General features: G+C 41.2%; 2 protein-coding genes across 5 annotated transcripts in view; one reads left to right on the forward strand and one right to left on the reverse strand.

Moving 5' to 3' along the window:
* PPHLN1 (periphilin 1) overlaps positions 1-6,761 on the reverse strand; it is a 71,120-nt gene extending 64,359 nt beyond the window's left edge. The window contains exons 1-2 of one of the 2 annotated variants that reach the window (XM_015811804.1): positions 6,506-6,761; positions 4,730-4,775 (exon numbers count right to left, since the gene is read on the reverse strand). In XM_015811804.1, the coding sequence (XP_015667290.1) occupies position 4,730 (1 nt within the window). In that variant the 5' untranslated portion in view covers positions 4,731-4,775; positions 6,506-6,761. The remainder of the gene's footprint in view (positions 1-4,729; positions 4,776-6,505) is intronic. The other variant, XM_015811805.1, reaches the window with a different exon arrangement.
* Positions 6,762-6,857: 96 nt separating this feature from the next.
* Positions 6,858-19,974, forward strand: part of ZCRB1 (zinc finger CCHC-type and RNA binding motif containing 1) — a 44,241-nt gene continuing 31,124 nt past the window's right edge. The window contains exons 1-3 of one of the 3 annotated variants that reach the window (XM_015811807.1): positions 6,858-7,341; positions 8,338-8,427; positions 17,925-17,953. In XM_015811807.1, the coding sequence (XP_015667293.1) occupies positions 8,344-8,427; positions 17,925-17,953 (113 nt within the window). In that variant the 5' untranslated portion in view covers positions 6,858-7,341; positions 8,338-8,343. The remainder of the gene's footprint in view (positions 7,342-8,337; positions 8,428-17,924; positions 17,954-19,974) is intronic. The other 2 variants (XM_015811808.1, XM_015811809.1) reach the window with 2 other exon arrangements.

Raw genomic sequence — 19,974 nt, forward strand, 5'->3', positions numbered from 1 at the left:
TATATATATATATAATAAAGGTAAAAAAGGATATATGCAGTGTTATCTTCATTTTAGATATCCAAAGGGTTTTGCGGCTCCCTGTGTTTTGTTTTCGGTGGGAAATGGGTCCAAGTGGCTCTTTGAGTATTTTGGGTTGCCTACCCCTGATTTAGGGCAATAGAAGAATGGGACGACAGAGAATGAGGTGGCTGGATGGAGTCACTGAAGCAGTAGGCATGAGCATAAATGGACTCCAGAAGATGGTAGAGGACAGGAAGGCCTGGAGGAACATTGTCCATGGGGTTGCGATGGGTCGGATACAACTTCGCAACTAACAACATCTCAGGTTCTATTTTTTGCAACCCAAGTAACTTTCAGATAGAATCAGTAAAATACAATTTGAGCATGACTTTGGTTCATGGTACTTCTGTTTTTCTTGAGTGCAGATATTTGCCACAATAGTGAGGAAAAAACTTAGATTGCTGATAAATAGGCCAATGTATAAAGAAGTACTGCTTGACTTCTTATATTTGTTGTCGTGGTAAGGATAGTTGCATAAATATGTCTATGACCCTTTTAAACCAGTCAGACTCAGCAATGATAATCCATAATCAAATCCTTACAGTAATGCAGCATTCCTGAAATCTCTATGACTTCTGTTTCTTGAGATGCCCTATCATGAAGGGTTGACATTAATCTTGAAAACCTGTCCAAGTTTCTCTCTGTCCCTTCTTATCTATCTATCTATATCTATCTATATCTATCTATATATATAAATAAAAATGTAAATGTTCGTTTGTTCAAAATCTTAAATCTCCGAAAGTTCACTGATTACTTTGAAATTTTGACACAATGTTGCATTCGAATACGTGTGTGTTTTTATATACCTACTATTATATAGATGTCACACCTGTGACATAAACGTGCACTTTCTCTTTTCTTTCTTTTCCATTTAACCAGACTGAGCCACAGCAATGCGGGCCGGGTACAGCTAGTATTAAATAAAATCAAGGCAGAGGTATTTTGAGTTTCTCATGTTTCCTGCTATCTCTAAATTGTGTAATCTCTTACTTAACAATTCTCTTGTACCTTTCTCCAGGTTAATTCTATGCTATGCTATATAGCTCTCAAGCAATGAAATAAGTTCCCTAAGAAGGGATACTTGGCTGCTACTCTCATAGCATTTGGGAACATAGGAAAAATGCATCTCTTTCACCAAGCTATTGTCAGTTTCATGATTAAATTGAATTTTATTTTATTTAACTGCATCAATTTTATTATGTTTTGTACTTTACTTTTTATACTTGTAAGCTTCTTCAATGTTGTAACAAGATGTAAATTTAATAATGAACAAAAATGTTTTGAAAATTCTAAGGTTTAGTCTTTCTAAAGCTTTTTTTACTTGCAACTGGGACATTTTCTATATTAAAAGTTGTTTTTCTAATACCTACAACTGAACATTTTTGATTCATATACAAATCTACATTCTTAGTTCACTTTCAGTCACTTGCATATCAATACTTTCAAGAGATGGATGAAAGTATATTTACAATGCATATAAAAATACCCATGCAGTTAGCTTCATACTGTCCACATATCACATCAAGTACAGGTAATCCCGAGTTAAGAGCGTTCACTTAACGCTCCTTCGAAATTATGTGATCAGCGCCCCCTAGTGTTTACGAGCAAATCCCAAAATTACAACTATTGCAGCACCATACCAGTTGTTCGCCCTTACGAGCGACCGCAGAAGCTCTGCAATATTCCCTATTCCTCTCCCCACTCCCCACAACTGCTTCCCCCTCCCTTCCTACTGTGCCAGACTCACTTACCTTGCAAAATCTGTGTCCTCTCTGCCGAGGTTTCTTTTTTTTTTGAGGGAGAGGCGAGTCGGCTTGGAAATGCTTTTCGCGTCGACAATGGAAGCTCCTGGGTGCCGTAATATCACGCGAGTTCAAACACAAATTCTCTGCAAAAGAGATCATGGCCTCCAGATGCTTCCATTCTCTGGGGGGGGGAGTATTTGCTTCATTTGCATGTCTATGGGGCAAAGCATAGAATCGGAGTTGGTCAGGTGCAGGAACCAATGCCATCTGTGGCCCGGGTGTGCTGCTCACTCACGTGCGCCAGCCTTAGTTTGATGGCAGGAACAAAGCCTTCAACTGAGCGGGGAGGCATCGCAGGGCCAGGTCCCTTGTACCTGCATCCAAGCCAGCAGCAGTGGCAGCCACCTGAGCGGCCATGATCCCCCTCCCCAGCCAGCCAGCCACTCCGCCCGACCTAGTCCTTGCCTGGCCAGGGCTTGAGTTTCTCTGCTCCCTCTGAGTGAAAGGAAACGGAGGCGCAGAGCAGGATTGCTCTCAATAAGGCCAGCGCACGCAGAGCACCTGCATCTTGAGAGCAATCCTGCTCTGCGCCTTTGGTTTCTTCCTTCGGGATGGAGTTGAGAAACTCAAGCTACTGCCGCTCAAACACTTTTTATCCAAATGCAGACCTGAGAGAGATTGGAAGGTCCATGTGCCTGCAGTGGGGAACTTCAGAAACGGAAAGGAATGCTCCGTGTGACTGCTTGAAACTCTGTGTGACTCAGGTCTCCGTTTGGATGAAAGGTGTTTGAGCACCTATGGGGCTATTCAAAATGCAGAGATTCGCTGTGTTTTGAATAGTCCCACCAGAGCGCAAACACTGCATAATCCACAATGCCAAATCCTAACCCCCACCCCACCTCAGGGCATCCACAATGCCAAATCCTAATCCCCACCCCAGGGCACCACATTCCTTCACTGATTGAACTTTTTTTTTTACCAGTAGTCCCACAGGCTTCTTTTGTTGCCCTGCATGCGGTGGCGGAGAACGGAGCTGGAAAGGAGGTTAGTGAAGGGATGCTTTGGGGAAGCAAGGGAGACAGGCAGAGCCCTGATGCTGGCAGACTGAAGCAGCGTCGGCCAGAGTAGACCCTTCCCCATTTGGAAGCACTCTATAGGTGCTAAAATACTTTTTATCCAAACTGAAACCTGACAGAGACTGCAAGCTCCGTATGCCTGGAATGGGGCGCTTGGGAAACGGAGCCTTCTGCTCCATTTCTAAGCATGTACTGGCAGCCACGAAGAGCTTCCAGTCTCTGTCAGGTCTCCATTGGGATAAAAACTGTTTCCACGGAGCGTTTAAAAATGAAGCGAATGCTTGGTTTCCAAGCACCCCATAGGCGCTCAAACTCTTTTTACATGGACAGAGACCTGACAGAGACTGGAAGCTCCATGTGGCTGCCAGTGGGGCACTTGAGAAACAGAGCGTTTCACTCTGTTTCTAAGCGTGCATTTGCATGCAGACGGAGCCTTCCAGTTTCTCCAAGGTCTCCATCCTGGTGAAAATTGTTGTGGCAGTGGCGGAAAGGAGTTGGGGGCGGGAGCAAACACCACAAGAGTTCAGGCTCCCATTCTCTGCAAGAGGATCGGTGCCTGAACTCACGTGATATTACGGGCACTCAAGGGGTTCCATCAACTCTCCTCTCTCTCAAAGGCAGAAACTGTGGCAGAGAGGAGATGAATCTTTTCAAGGTAAGTCCGGCGCAGCAGGAAGGGAGGGGGAAGCATGAGGTATCTTAGTGGGTTGGGGAGTTCTTGGGGGTGTATTCCATCACCACGCCCCCCCATGGCATTCCCCACTCGAGATGCCTCATGTGCACTTAACGAGCCGCGTGCATTTTAATGAGCAAGGGAGTGATCTTGTACGAGATTCACTCCGAGTTTTTGAGTTACAAATGGAATGTGCAGGCTCCATTACACTCGTAACTCGAGGACTACCTATATAGCGAGTAGTATTTGAATATTTATCTCAATCATAAAGCAGTACTTTCATTTAGATAAATCATTAAGATGCAGATAAATAAGCTATTTAGATGAATTGCAAAAACATAGTGTCAAGGGATAGCATAAAGTATTGAAAGTCCAATCCTTTTCAGAATATTTGTTTTAACTGACTACCTAGTAAGGTTTCATAAAAAGAATATTATAGAGGAGAAATCTAGTATCTCACTGTAAAGATTAAAAAGCATGCAGTTATTTTCACGTGACCTTTAAAATGATATATGTAACTTTTGTTGCAGACTGAGGTGGTTTTTCATTTTTTTAGTATCAAATTACAGTTTGTCATCAAACTGGAGGGGCTCAAAGGGCATGCCTAATGATTTAATGGCACAGATTTTGCACTCCTAGTTTAGGAAATTACAGCTATTCCTTGTTTAGCAATTTCCTTGTTTAGTGACCATTCAACATTATGACAGTAATGAAAAAAGTATTTTGATGACCAATCCTTGATTGACAACTTTAGGAAGTCTATAAAGCAAAACAACATATGCACAATAGCAGTTTCACTTAACAACTACTTTGCTTAACAACCATGTTTCCAATCCTAATTGCTAAAGCAGGACTATCTGTACTAGAGACAAAATATTTCTGAGTGACACTTTCAGTATTCAGAAATGGAAGTTATTTTCCTACCCCTTCTTATAATTCCCATATCTCAAAAATCTGGCATCTTGAATTAAAACTCATTTGAACAGAATTCAATTAAAGGAACAAAATTCTTTATCAGCTCCAATCCTAGCCACAAACTATCATTAACAAGCAATGATCAAACCATAAAGCTAGAATTTAGAAAAATAAAAATCAACTTAAATGGCACAATTTGCTTCTACTAGAAGTCATTCTACTTCATTGTCAAAAGACATTTTAAAAAATCTACTTACTTCTGTGCTTCTTTCAACTATGCTTTAATCCCAATCCAATTAGTGCCTGCATTTTTTTAAAAAAACCAACATGTTAGAAAAAAGGTCAATAATAAAATTCCCAAATGAATAATCAAATACACTTTACTGGGATAAACACAATGGTACGTATGCAAGGTGCCTTGTGCAACACCCAAATCAGTCATCCTTTCCAGTCAGAAGTTGAATACCTTTTTCAACTGATTCATGGAGCAGAATATGGCGAATACTGTAGTCCATGGCTTTCTATTCCACCCAAACAACTATAGTGTATAAATACAGCTTCTTATGTTTAGAATGTTTAAAAAGTGGATGATTTTGCTAAAGCTCAAAACTTAACCACCTCCCTACAGTAATTCAAACGCTGATGCAATCTATCCATACAATCTAAAAATGCTTTTGCAGCTTGTGACTTCCTGCCAGCTTCTCCCTTGACTTTGCTTGTTGGAAGCCAGCTGTGAAGGTTGCAAATGGTGAGACATTGTGACCATTGTAAATGTATGTTGGTCTTGGGGCAACCAAATCACATGACCAGGAAGATGCTGTCACTGCCGCAATTTCAAGGACCAATCATAAATCTCCTTTTTCAGTGCTATTGTAACTTCAATTGCTAAATGAGCAGCCAATGAGTGAGGATTCTTGTAATGAAGACAAGCTTTGTATCACTTCAGTGATGACTGGCTGCTATGAAAGTGCTAAATAGAAATGCTGCCCTAGACTAAATATGGAAATGCTGCCCTAGACTCAAATCCACAGAAAACACCAAACTGTAGATACTTACACCTAAATTTGTTTGTGCATCTGATTTTACCTTTGATTCTTGATGTATATAGCTTCTTTAGTAATATAGGACCAGGAAAATAGTGAGAAGTAAAAAATTAGAGAGTTCATACTCCTCTTTTTATTTTCCCCTATTATAATTTAATTTTTAAATCAAAATACTGAAATTTAATGCGTTTTAAAAGAGTCTTGCAACAGCAATGAAAAATAATAAAACACCTATTGTGATGTGGTAGTTAAAAGTGTTAAACTTTGTAGATCCATTCAAGTCCATCTTTAACTATGCCAGTTCCCTGGATGACAGTCATTTTCTCACAAGTCAATAAATGGCAGAGGCTTGTTGTGAGTAGAAGATAAGGGAGCACAGAATTTATGGCTATTGCTTTAGCTTCTGAAAAAGAATGACAGATAGAAATCTAGTACTGTAACTAAAATATATATATATTTTTAAAGGTTTTACCTGCTTGACAGCATGTGATAGGATGAGGAAATAGTAGTTAGGAGCAATTTATTTACTGTTGGAATTAGTAAAAAAAAAATCCCAAACTGAGCACAACATTGCTTATGAGACTAATGAGTTAGCTTTAACCACTTTTAGGAGGCAGCTCATTAAGTCAGTGACAAACACTGAATATTATGCCACGAGGTTTGGTGTACCGTACTAAATTACCTCATTAGGGAAGGAAATATACAGTATTGCGGGTAGAAGGAATAAAAGAACTACCTATTATACACACGGTAGGAACTTACATCACAGGGAAGTAGCCTACATGCTTGAATTGCTAATTCTAAACAAGGAAAGTTGCGCGAAGCAGCTTTTTTGAAGTCATATCCAAAGCATGATAAAGGGCAAAAGCGGGCCAGAGCTCCAAATCCTAAGCAGAACTCCACGTGAAAGTCAATCCGACTGAGCGAGCCGATATTCCTTTCGAATGAACGAGCTCAGGCCAACCTCTTCCGGACAAACACTGCTCTTACCCTTCTAGTTCATCCACCGGGCGCGCTAACAAAGGAGGAAGCCCATGCATGAGCGGGAAAAGAAGCCTCCTGAGGCAGTGGGGTTGGCCTGAGCCGCGGTCGAGCGCCGAGGAGCCGTCACAGCACGCAGCTCAGGACAGGAAAGCAGAAATAAGCTTCCCATGAAGGCCAGGGTGCTCACCCTTCGCGCACGCTTAGGTTGGTCCGAAGCCCAGCCAAGTCACCCGCCGCAAATCAAAGTCTCGGCTGCACAGTGGTGTGACCCGAAGCTTCCGGCGCGCCGGTTACGCCACCGGAAAAGCGATAGGTGCACCCACTTTCCTTTTTCTCTGCCAAGTCCCGCCCCCAGTTGGAGGCCTAAGTACTACCAGGCAAGCGGGCGACGTCTTTGCTGGGCGCTGCAGTAGCAGCGGATAGCAGGAAAGTTAAACCTTGCCGGTGCATAGCTCCTTCCCCTCCGCGTGTAAATGAGGAGGGCGCTCTGCTTCTTCCAGCTGCGCTTTCCAACAGCGACCCCGCACGTCATTAGCAGAGCGTCGAGGGGAGGCTGCTAAGAGTCGGGCTGTTCTGGTGGAGGCAGCGGCGGAATATAGGAAGGGAGACCGATGGTCCTCTTCGGCCCCGACTGAGTGGCGTCCGTCGGGCACAGTTAGTGCCTCAGTTGTTTTTCATTCTTGTCAAAGCAACCCGAACACTGAGAAATAAGTGGTCGGGTTCCTTTAAGCTAACTCCTGGGTCAAAAAGCGCCTTCCAATTTTGTTAAGGACCTTGGGTTGCCTCTAGTTACTATTTAACGGTGATCTGTATTCCTTTTATTATTGATTACCAGAAATAAGGTATCTCAAAAGAATTGAGATTGATTCAAAGTCTGCAATTCTGTGCATTCATTTTTCGAGTTACTTTTCTCCCAAACTATAGTGGGGAGGCAGGTTGTCAGGTTCTTTGTCCTCTCTCTTTTTCCCTTTCAAAATAAAAAAATATTGGAACATTTAAAATCCTTTAGTAAGTAGTATTGAATTTGGGTATGTATGCTTTTGCTAACGGTATTATTTCCCAAATGAACTAGGAATGGAGGATGGCCTTCTGACAAGCAAAGTAAATGGAGAAGCCAGATTAACTGAACAACCATGTTACTAACTTAATAACTGTAGCTTAACTGTGGCAAGAAAGGTCATAAAATGGGGCAAAACTCACTTAACAAATGTCTCAAGAACAACATCTTGGGCTCAGTTGTGGTCATAAGTCGAGGATTACCTGTATCCACTTGGAAATATTCTTCAGCTTTCTCAATTATCTATTGTGCATCAGTAACCATATTTATTTCTTAGTGTCATCTAAATCCAGGTTGGACATCTGGCATCTCCCTTCCCATGTGGGATCTAATCTGCATTGGATGATCCTAAGCATTATTTGATAGCATGTGAAATTAAGAGTATTATTCAATAGTCTGCAGAGTCAATTGAGTCTCCTTTGTTTGGTATTGGCATGACTGATCTCTTCCATCCTGTTGGCTGCTGTTGTTTTCCAGTTATGCTGGTATATTTGGTTATATTGTAAAATTAATTAAATTAGAATTCTCATCTCAAGGTCTATGTGAATAGGATTATTATTTCCTTGCATAAATTGAAAGGAATGTAGAAAGTAGGGAGGAAATTTGTTCCCCAAAGATAAATATTAGAAAAAGTGTAACCATCTTTTTTCTGAGATGATAGTTGTTTTCATTGTTAAACACTATTATGTTCAGGACAAATAAGATTGTTGTGAAATTGACTGTATATTTTAAATAAGTTTGAGACTTCCTTTTCATATGACTTTTTCTTTTTTGTTTCTAGAAAAAAATGAGTGGAGGATTAGCACCAAGCAAAAGCACAGTTTATGTCTCTAATTTGCCCTTTTCATTGACAAACAATGACTTGTACAGAGTAAGTGTATCTTAAAATTAAACATTAGAATTGAATCTATCTGATTGTGTGAATAATCAGAATATTTATATTTACTTCTGTGTTTTGTGAAGAATTTACTTCCCTACAGTGAGGGAAAAATTATTTGATCCCCTGCTGATTTTGTACGTTTGCCCAATGACAAAGAAATCAGTCTATAATTTTAATGGTAGGTTTATTTTAACAGTGAGAGACAGAATAACAACAAAAATATCCCGAAAAACGCACTTCAAAAAAGTTATAAATTGATTTGCATTTTAATGAGTGAAATAAGCATTTGTAGCTCCCCTTGGGATTTTAAGTCCATAGGGTCCCCTTTCGGGAAATTGATTTCTGCCGTCCTCCAATTCATCCAGGGGTTCCATTTCTTTAACCATTCCATCCCTAGGATCATCGGGCATTCCATGCCTGGGGTCACTACAAACGTTATGTCTTCCTCATGTTTGCCCAGGGAGAGGTGTATTGGTAAAGTGGCTAGGGTAGCTGGCACCCCCCCTGCTATGGACCCATCTAACTGGCCAAATGAGATTGGTTGTTCCAGTCTCTTTGACGGAATGCCCAGATTCCCCACTAGCGTCGGGCTAATGAGGCAGCGGGTGCAGCCAGAGTCTATTAAGGCTTTCACCTTCACAGCTTCGGGCATGGGGGGAATTAATATAGTCACTGTCTTGAGGATGGGTGTGATGGGTCCACTTACCAGGGGTTCGCCCTCTGAGCTGTCGTCTGATGCGTCCACCGGCCCTGCGGTGTAGGCTGGAGTTCTTTCCCCACGATGGGCAGAGGTAGGGGATTCCACAGCCTCCATCACTCTCGTGGCAGGTTCTTTTGGCTTAGCTGGAGACTTCCCGGATCTGCTGGCCAGTGATCTGTCTGGGTTGTGCTGGGGGGCTTTTGAGCGGCATTCTACAGCCCGATGCCCCTCTCTCCCGCACTTGAAACACCCCATTTGCTTCTTGGCCGTAGCCGATGGTTTCACTGGTTTACGTGTCAACTCAGGCGGTGAGCGGCTCCATTGTTTTCCTCGGCGGTGCCTCTTCAGTAGGTCGATCTCTGCTTCCTCTGCCAGGACGTACCATTCATCAAGTTGGTATGGATCCCCTTGGGGCAGGCAAGCATCATATAGGTCGTAGTTTAGTCCATCTTTGAAATGGCTAAGGAGAATGTCTTCTGGCCAGTTCAGTTTGCTGGCAATGGCCCGGAATTCTTGCGTATTGTTGTGGCTCCGTCTTGTGAGCCCCTCTTATCGGAGGAAGAAGGCTCCGAACATGAAGGAGAGGAGATGGCCAGGCCTCCCTCTCCAGGACCCTCCTCTTTGGCAATGCCTCAGGTGTCTCCCGACGGAGAAAAGATTGACCAGGAGCCAGGTGGTTCTGAGATTGGCCAGGAGCCAGGTGTTTCTGAGATTGGCCAGGAGCCAGGTGTTTCGGATAGTGAGGAAGAGAAGTTGTGGCTGGATCCACGCCAGCGTAGGAGCGACAAGCATGCGCAGCAGAAAAGGAGACGTGCCAGAGATTAAGCTGAGTCACTGGACCACACCCCACAGGCTATAAAAGGGAGGTGGTGGCCATTTGGACTCTGTGACGGACAAAGCTGAATCTCTGGCGAAGTAGTTTGCTGTGGACTTAATTTGCTAACTGTGTGTATTGTTTTTTGTTCTCTGAGTAAAAGTCTTGGCAGGCAGCTACGGAGCTGCTGCCAAGTTTTTCTTATCTGTGGATTGGAGTGTGGAGAAGTTCTTTAACCCTCGGCTGGCTGTTTGGGTGTGTGTGTCCGATGGGGACAGAACACGTATATTCGGCTACCGGGCGTTTGCCTTGCCTCATCGTTTTTATCCTTTCGCGGGCTTTGTGATCAGCCAGGGGGTCCTCAAATCGCCTTCTCAGAGAGGACATGAAACGGTTGAAGTCGTTGAGCTCTGGGGCATTGGAGTCGTGCAAGTTTACCACCCAATCTGCGGCCGGCCCGTCCAGCGCAGATTGCACGATCCGGATACAGGTTTTGTTGCTGGGGATGTGCCGCCCGTATTCCTCCATGTAGCTGAGGACTTGGGTTAGGAAAAACCCCAAGCATGTCGGTTCCCCCTTGAATCTCACGTCCAGCGGCGGGAGTCTTTGAATGGATCGGTGCCTTCGTTGTCGGTGGTAGTGTCTTCCATCCAGGTTGTCATCTGCGGGTCGGCGGGGAGTGGGGACTACTGGATCAGCAGACGTTCCCGGGGCTGCAGGTTCCACTTCCCCCAGTTGCGGCTCCGGGAGCTGATGTGGCCGTAGGGCTCAGAATTCTCCTCTCCTAGGGAGCTGAGGGTTCTCTTCATCAGGTCAATAGGTTTCTCTAGGATCCAGCCCGAGTATGGTGCCCAGCTCTCGTCCTCTTCACTTGCATACAGGGATTTCCCCATCTCCTGCTTCCATTCTGGTTCGTTGGCCCCCCGTCTCAGGGTCACCTTTCTTTTTTTTTCTTTTTCCAAAATTTTATTTATAATACAATTAAAAAAAACATTGGATATAACGTGACATTCCAGTATATACATTCTTATCAAATTATTCCACATTTTACAGTCAGTTCTTCATCTTTGAATATACATCTAAGTTTTATATACAGTACTTGTTCTAAAATAACATATATTTCTATCTTAACACTAGTCTTTAATCCCAACCGTCCTCCTCGAATATCTCCAGCGGTACAATTTATCCTAGGTTTCGAAGTAAACTGATCCACATTTGTCTTTCAAAACCATTGTAAGCCTGTCCATTTCCGCACATGCTAATATTGTATATAGTGACTCTTCCTCTGTGGGGATTTCTTTGCTCTTCCATTTTTGCGCAAATGCAAGCCTAGCTACAGTCAAGATGTGTAACAGCAAATAGATTGTTCCCTTATTGTATTTATCTGTAGTTATTCCCAGCAAGAAGAGTTCCGGTTTTAACTCTAAGTCCAATATTAACATATCTCTCAACCAACTTCGTATCCTATTCCAATACTCACGGGCCTTTGGGCATTACCACCACATATGGTAATATGATCCTATTGCTGATTTACATTTCCAGCTTAAAGGTGAGATATTTGAACCCATTTTGGCTAACCTTACGGGTGGGAAATGCCATCTATAGAACATCTTGTAAAGATTCTCCTTGTACGAGGTAGCTAGAGTGAGTTTTCTATTTCTTTCCCACATTTCTTGCCAGATATGCAGGTCGATATTGAAACCAAAATCCCTACTCCAAATTAACATAGTCTCCTTGACCTGTTCTTCATACATTGCCTGGTTTAATAGAAAGTGATAAATGTTTTTAATCATTTTATCCTCGGGGCCTAATAAAATTTTATCTAGTTCTGTCGGTTCTATTTTTATACCCCACTCTTTTTTGTGTTTCCTATATCTTGCTTGTAGTTGGAGGTATGCCCACCATTCTAATTCTATCCCTGCATCTTGAAGATTTTTCCTCGATTTTAATTCTCCTCTCTCATCTAGTATGTTTTTATAAGTTATTACTTTCCCCAACTGAATGAACCTTGGGTGAATGTACATTTCTAGTGTTGAAATCCAGTTGGGAACTTGCCTATAATTCTGTTGCCGGATTTTGGTCCATACATCTATTAACGCCCGTCTGATGTAGTGCCTCCGAAAGTACTGGTGAACTTTATGTTTCTCGTCCCACAACATGGCATGCCATCCAGTCTGCATGTCATGACCTTCCAATTTTAATAATCTCTGATTTTCCAGTCGGATCCAATCCCGCACCCATAGTAAAATTGTAGATTGGTAGTATTTTTCCAGGTCGGGGAGGCCAACCCCCCCTTTCCTTGGCATCCTGCAATAATTTTAATTTAATCCTTGATTTTTTTCCTTGCCAGATGAATTTAAGTATGGATTGGTTGAAATTTCGAAATAATTCCTTTTCTAATCTAATTGGTATACATTGAAATAGAAATAATATTTTGGGTAGTACGTTCATTTTAATTATGGCAATTCTACCCATGAAAGAGAGCTGGAGATTTGTCCAGGTGTCCAAGTCAGTTTTAATTTGTTCCATTAATTTATCATAATTATCTCTTTTAATTGTTACACACCTAGCTGTTAAATGTATCCCTAAGTATCTTATTTTCTTTGTGGTCTGAATGCCTAATCTATCAGCTAATTCGTTTTTCTGTGTTCTAATCATATTCTTCACGAGCATTTTGGTTTTTTCCTTATTTATCTTTAGGCCTGCCATTTCACCATATTCACCCAGTACTTCCATTAGCCTTGTTCCTGATTGTAAGGGCTCTTTGAGTATGAAAACAAGATCGTCAGCAAAGGCTTGCAATTTGAAGACTTCTGTCTTAATCTCTAAACCTTTAATATACTCATCTTTCTGAATCATTCTATTTAGTACCTCCAGGGATAATATAAACAATAGTGGAGATAGCGGGCAACCTTGCCTAGTACCTTTTTGGATTTGAAAGCTTTTAGTAGTTTCTCCGTTGATTACCACTTTAGCTACCTGTTTGGAGTAAATCGCTTTGAACATGTTTATGAAATTCTCCCCAAAATCCATGTATTCCAATTGGTTAAGCATAAAATCCCATTTCATATTATCGAATGCCTTTTGTGCATCGAGAAAGATTAGTCCCATTTGTTTTTCATTGTGGACTTCATAATATTCCAGTACATCCAATATGATCCTAACATTGTTTCTTATATATCTTTTGGGTAGAAAACCATTTTGATCCGTATGTATAAATTTTACTAAGAATCTTTCAAGACGTTTAGCCATTATGGCCATGAAAATTTTATAGTCCGAATTTAATAATGAAATGGGCCTATAGTTTTTAATGAATGCCAAATCTGAATTGTCCTTGGGGATCAACGAGATAGTTGCTTCTTCCCATGAGATCGGAATTTTCGCATTCTTCAGAACCTTGTTGAATAAATCTATTAATATTGGACTTAGAGATTCTTGCATAATTTTGTATATTTCTGTTGGTAAACCATCCGGACCTGGGGCTTTATTGTTTTTTTGTTTTTTAATTGCCTCAGTTCTAAAGGTGTTATCTCTTTGTTTAATGTATTTTTAATCTCCTCTGGAACTTTTGGTAGATCAGCTAATTGCAAATATTTTAGAATATCATCCTTATTTTTCCGTTCTACATCTTTGTATAATTTCTTATAAAACTCATAGGCCACCATTTTTTTCCTTTCATTCTGGTATACCATCTCTCCTTTTTCATTGTATAGTTTGCTAATCCTCTTTTTATCGTTATGTTTCTTTATCCTGTAAGCCAACCATCTGCCTGGTTTATTGGCNTTTTCAATTTTTTTTTGTTTGGTACGTTTTATTTGTTGCCCCAGTTCTTCCTTTTCAATGATAGTTATCTTATGTTTAATTAAATCTATTTGCTGTTTCAGGTCACGCCTCTGTGGTTCGTTTTGTAGATTTTCCTCTACCCTGCTAAGTTCTTCTTCAAGATTTCTTTGTCGCTGTATTTTAGTTTTATTTTCCCTAGCCATATAGGCAATTGCGACACCTCTCATGTAGGCTTTGGCTGTGTCCCATAAATTTTGGGAATTTGTATCTTCCTTTTTATTCATATGAAAGAATACACCCATTTGATCTTCCAATTTCAATTTAAATTCTTTGTGGTTTAAAATTGCTCTTTTCAGAGTCCACCTCGTTGTTTTCTTTTGCCCTCTCCATTTGATTCTAATTGGATTGTGATCAGCCCACGAATTTGTATCAATTATGACATCTTCCACCTCCGAATTTAGGTCTGTTGACAACCACGCCATATCAATCCTGGACCATGAGAGATGTCGCCCCGAAAAATACGTGTACTGTTTTTTCCCTGTATTCCTCTCCCTCCAAATATCCTGAATGTTGAACTCCTCCGTCATTTCTAAGAAAGTACTAGGTAATGTTGGTCTAATTCCTTTTCTGGTCTTATCACTTTTATAATCCAATTGTCTATCCTTGATCGCATTGAAATCTCCCATTATACAAATGTTATCATAATCAAACTCACTAATAATGCTATGTAGTTTTTTATAAAATTGTTTCTGACTTTCATTGGGAGCATAGATTCCCACAAGAGCTATTTTTATTTTATTCAAAATTACTTCTATTATTAAGATTCTACCATCTTCATCATTATAAATATGTTTTGTTGGAATTTCCTCATTAATATATGCTACTACTCCTGCTTTTTTTTGTTGTGAGAGCGCTGCAAACATTTTTCCCAGCTTGGGGCAATTTAGTAAATGTTGATGTTGTTTTTTAATATGCACTTCTTGTAGGATTATTATATGCAAATTCATCTTGCCCAGTTTATTTAAAAAAATTTTCCTCTTTAATGGGGAGTTAAAACCATTCAGGGATATAATCTCAATTCCTTCTTTTGCCTCTTTATCTATATTTAGATCTTGTTACTATTGTCGGTCTAGACTCTTTAGCTTGTACTTCTCTTTCCACTAGCATCCTTGTCGATCTAACTTCTTTAACTGCTTTAAGTCTATCCTCGTCATATTTCCCATTGTCTTTTTCAGTCTCTATCTCATCACCTCTCCCAGTTCCCTTCTCTTTAATTTGTAATTCCTTTCCTTCTGTGGCCTGTGGCGGGATCTCATTTTCTTCTCTTACCTGTCTTTTCAACTAATTCCTCCTCACTTCCAATATTTTGTCTATAGAATTCTTCTGCTTTGTCTATTGTATCCAGCCAAAATATCTTTTCCTGCCACACGACCATAATCCCTTCCGGTACCAACCATCTAAAATTAATATTTTTCCTTATCAATTTAGAGGTTATTTGTTGGTAAGTTCTTCTCATATCTCTCACCCTTCTTGGTACTTGCTTAAGCACAATTAGCTGTCTGCCTTGATATTCCAATGGATCGTCTCTGGTCCTAAATAATATTTCGTCTCGGACAGATTTCTTAACAAATCTAATATGGACCTCTCTGGGGAGGTTGTGCCGTCTCGCATAGTTCGTGTGGATCCTATAAGTCTCATCGATCTCATTCGCCATTTCTTCTTTGGTAATCCCTAGGGCCCTTGCCAGAATGTCTGTCACCATTACTGGTAGATCCTCTCCTTTTGTCTCTCTAATATTTTGGATCCATAGGTAATAGGCAGCCTTCTCTACTTCCAGGGAAATAACTGTCAATTCTAATTCCCTGTTAGCCTGAACTAGTCTCTCATTCATTTCGTCTACTCTCAGTTCTTCTTTTCCCATTCTTTCTTCCATTTCCTGTAATTTTTGTTCGTTTTTCATGATCTGTTGTTGAAAGCACTCAAATTTCCCATCCATAGATCTCATCTTTTCCTTAAGTTCCCCTGTATCGTTTCTTACTTCCCCTATCTCTTTTTTTAAGTCTTCATGATTTTTACACATCACATCACAATGCCCATTGACCACCGAGGTTTGTGGTTACGTGTCTCCACCACCTCTTCTCCTGAGGAATCTGACCTCTCAGATCTCGACATCTGGCAGGGTTTCAGTCGGGGCAGCAGCTCCCTTTCCGGGGAGTTTTCTCCCTTCTCTGCTCCATTGTCTGACATGGTAATTTTTGCAAAGTCCCCCGGCAAGGTTCTCCCTTCCAGGTGGACTAATTTTGCAGATCCTGTCTAATGTAAGGACCCACCCCACTCTACATCTTAAGAAGACAGAACTCTTGGAATATCTCTTCCAACAGGCATCTTTATTTAGATAAGATGGTTGCAGGCGTTCTAGACAGGATCTGAAGGGCCAACCCCTACCAATCAATGTTTTAAGTGTTCCCAAGCAGCTCCCACCCCACCGTCCTTCCAGCGACAATCCCAGGCGTTACATTTCCACCCCCTTTTCCTCACTGCCGGCAGAAGGGAGACTTCAGATAGTAGTAGATGAAAGGTTATGGTCGTATTGTTATGGTCAGTCCTCTTGGTGAGATCCATATTCAGCCCCTTTGAAGTTTTAATGAAGGAAGTGAGAGCCATAAAACCCCTTTGCTCATCCCCCTTCCCCTTCGTAGTATGACAGAATCCAGAGAGGGCAGAAATGGGGTTTTACATAGTCGATAACTAGAAATGAAATATAATTGGATTCTAACAATTTGATTCCCTAACAATCAGCAAGATTTCTGGCTCCCAGGTGTCTTTTATACAGGTAACGAGCGGAGATTAGGAGCCTCTCTTAAAGGAAGTGCTCCTAATCTCCGCTTGTTACCTGTATAAAAGTCACCTGTCCACAGAAGAAATCAATCAGCTTACAAACTGTCCACCATGGCCAAGACCAAAGAGCTGTCCAAGGATGTCAGGGACAAGATTGTAGACCTACACAAGGCTGGAATGGGCTACAAGACTATCACCAAGCAACTTGATGAGAAGGGGACAACAGTTGGGATTATTCGCAAATGGAAGAAACAGAAAATAATTGTCAATCTCTCTCAGTCTGGGGCTCCATGCAAGATCTCACCTTGTGGAGTTTCAGTGACCATGAGAACAGTGAGGATTCAGCCCAGAACTACACGGAAGGATCTTGTCAATGATCTCAAGGCAGCTGGGACCATAGTCACCAAAAAAACAATTGGTAATACACTATGCTGTGAAAGACTGAAATCCTGCAGTGCCCGCAAGGTCTCCCTGCTCAAGAAAGCATATGTACAGGCCCGTCTGAAGTTTGCCAATGAACATCTGAATGATTCAGAGAACTGGGTGAAAGTGTTGTGGTCAGTTGAGACCAAAATCGAGCTCTTTGGCATCAACTCACCATATTTGGAGGAGGAGGAATGCTGCCTATGACCCCAAGAACACCATCCCCACCGTCAAACATGGAGGTGGAAATATTATGCTTTGGGGTTGTTTTTCTGCTAAGGAGACAGGACAACTTCACCGCATCAAAGGGACGATGGACGGGGCCATGTACCGTCAAATCTTGGGTGAGAACCTCCTTCCCTCAGCCAGGGCATTGAAAATGGATCGTGGATGGGTATTCCAGCATGGCAATGACCCAAAACACACGGCCAAGGCAACAAAGGAGTGGCTCAAGAAGAAGCACATTAAGGTCCTGGAGTGCCTAGCCAGTCTCCAGACCTTAATTTCATAGAAAATCTGAAGGTTCAAACTGCCAAACGTCAGCCTCAAAATCTTAATGACTTGGAGAGGATCTACAAAGAGGAGTGGGACAAAATCCCTCCTAAGATGTGTGCAAACCTGATGGCCAACTACAAGAAACCTCTGACTTCTGTGATTGCCAACAAGGGTTTTGCCACCAAGTACTAAGTCATGTTTTGCAAAGGGGTCAAATACTTATTTCACTCATTAAAACGCAAATCAATTTATAACTTTTTTGAAATGTGTTTTTCTGGATTTTTTGTTGTTATTCTGTCATACTGTTAAAATAAACCTACCATTAAAATTATAGACTGATCATTTCTTTGTCAGTGGGCAAACGTACAAAATCGGGATCAAATAATTTTTTCCCTCACTGTAAGTAACTGCATTTTTTTCTCTCTGTCTTTTCAGATTTTTTCAAAATATGGGAAAGTAGTTAAGTGAGTATAAATATCAAATTGTATGTAGCTTATTCTTTAATGTGGAGTGTAATAATACCAACATCCTCAATTTAACAAGATCTTTTCACATGTGTAATTTTTGTAGTAGGATACTAAGACAGGTGCTCATTTGTAATGTTACTGACACACCTGGTGTGAACTTGCCATGAAAATATTCTATTCATAGGTTGTGCTTTTCTATGGGGAAAAATCTTCAAAAGTACTTATTTTACCATTTCTATGTTATGGTATTTATATTACATTTAGTGTGTTATGTTGTAGAAACATAGTGCCATACTATAGCAAAAAGACAGCAAAGGCATATTTTTGGTGTGTGTGTGTGTGTATATATGTATGTATGTATGTATACAGGCAGATACAGGCCCAGTGATGGCGAACCTTTTAGAGACCAAGTGCCCAAACTGCAACCCAAAACCCACTTATTTATCGCAAAGTGCCAGGGCTGCATCAGCATTGTGGTGCCCTCAGGGGGGGCGGGGTGTGTGGCCCACTGGGTGGGCATAGCTGCAGTGGTCCCGGCAGATTGGGTGAGCGTGGCCGGGGCCAGTCCCTCGCCATCTCTGGGGCATCCCCAGGGGGCCAACACCGCTTGCCGCTCTCTTCCTGCCCTGTCACTTCCAAACACCATGTGCTCACTACTCTGGCGAACTCTGCTGGGGCAACAGCACGCGTGCCCACAGAGAGGGCTCTGAGTGCCGCCTCTGGCATGCGTGCCATAGGTTTGCCACCACTGTACTAGCCAATCAACCAGATATCTGGTAGTAGACAAAAGACCAGAGGGCAACAGTGATGATAGATGTAATGGTGCCAAGTGACATAAACATCAGAGGGGAAAAAAGAGTATGAGAAGCTGGAGAAATACCAGGGCCTGAAGGAGGATTAGAAATGATGTAGAAAGTAAAGGTCAAAGTGGCCCCAGTGATAGTAAGGAGCACTCAGGCCTATGACTGCTATGCCGGGAGAGTGGTTCCAACAGTTCCCAGGAACTATATCAGAGTCCTCTGTCCAGAAGTGTGCAGTGTTGGAACAACTAAGCTACTGCAAAGAACTCTCAAACTCCTAGTCCTCTGAGAGAGAATCTGAGATTGAGGAAGAAAATCATGCTTATTCATATTTTTTGGAATCTTATCATAAAAATGTTTTTTTTAACACCTACTCGGTTCTTTAGGTTAAATGTTGTACAGCATCATCTAGAATAACCTAGTAAATAAGCTGAAGTGTTATAAGTAATTACCTATCTATAACGCTTCAATTTGTTTTCCCGCATTTACTTCCAAAATGCTGCTAGATACTGTACCTCTATTTTCTAAAATCAAGGAATCGTCTACTTTGCATAGAAGCTGGAAGAGAGACAGAATTGTAACTCTTTTTCTCACTGATGACAATTCACCCAGATCACTGTATCTCTATAAATATTTATACTTTCCCAGAAACCTATAAAGTACTTTATCACAGCTGATACACATAAATAGAATCTGGCCCAGAATGATTTAAAAAATAGATTGGATTGTGTTCCAAAGAGCAAGTGACTCTCATCCTTTCAAGTATCTTGTTACTTCTTTAGAATGTACAAGCTGAAAGATATATGTAACAACAGGAATCAGATCTCTATATATTTGTTTCTCATCTTAAGTCAAAACAGAAAGAATATTACACTGTTTAATACAATGATCCATAAACATTCTGAACTTCTGTCACTAGTTAACCAGTTTAAGAAGTTCTTTATTGACCATCATTGCCACAGAATAAATCTTGAGATGAACTGTAAAATACAGGTGAAACTCAAAAAATTAGAATATTATGCAAAAGTTCATTTATTTCAGTAATGCAACTTAAAAGGTGAACCTAATATATGAGATAGACTCATTACATGCAAAGCAAGATAGTTCAAGCCGTGATGTGTCATAAGTAAGATGATTATGGCTTACAGCTCATGAAAACCCCAAATCCACAATCTCAGAAAATTAGAATATTCAATATTCTAGGCTCAAAGTGTCCCA

Source organism: Protobothrops mucrosquamatus, unplaced genomic scaffold (genome assembly GCF_001527695.2).
Source record: "Protobothrops mucrosquamatus isolate PMUCROS unplaced genomic scaffold, P.Mucros_1.0 scaffold49, whole genome shotgun sequence".
NCBI classification, from domain to species: domain Eukaryota; kingdom Metazoa; phylum Chordata; class Lepidosauria; order Squamata; family Viperidae; genus Protobothrops; species Protobothrops mucrosquamatus.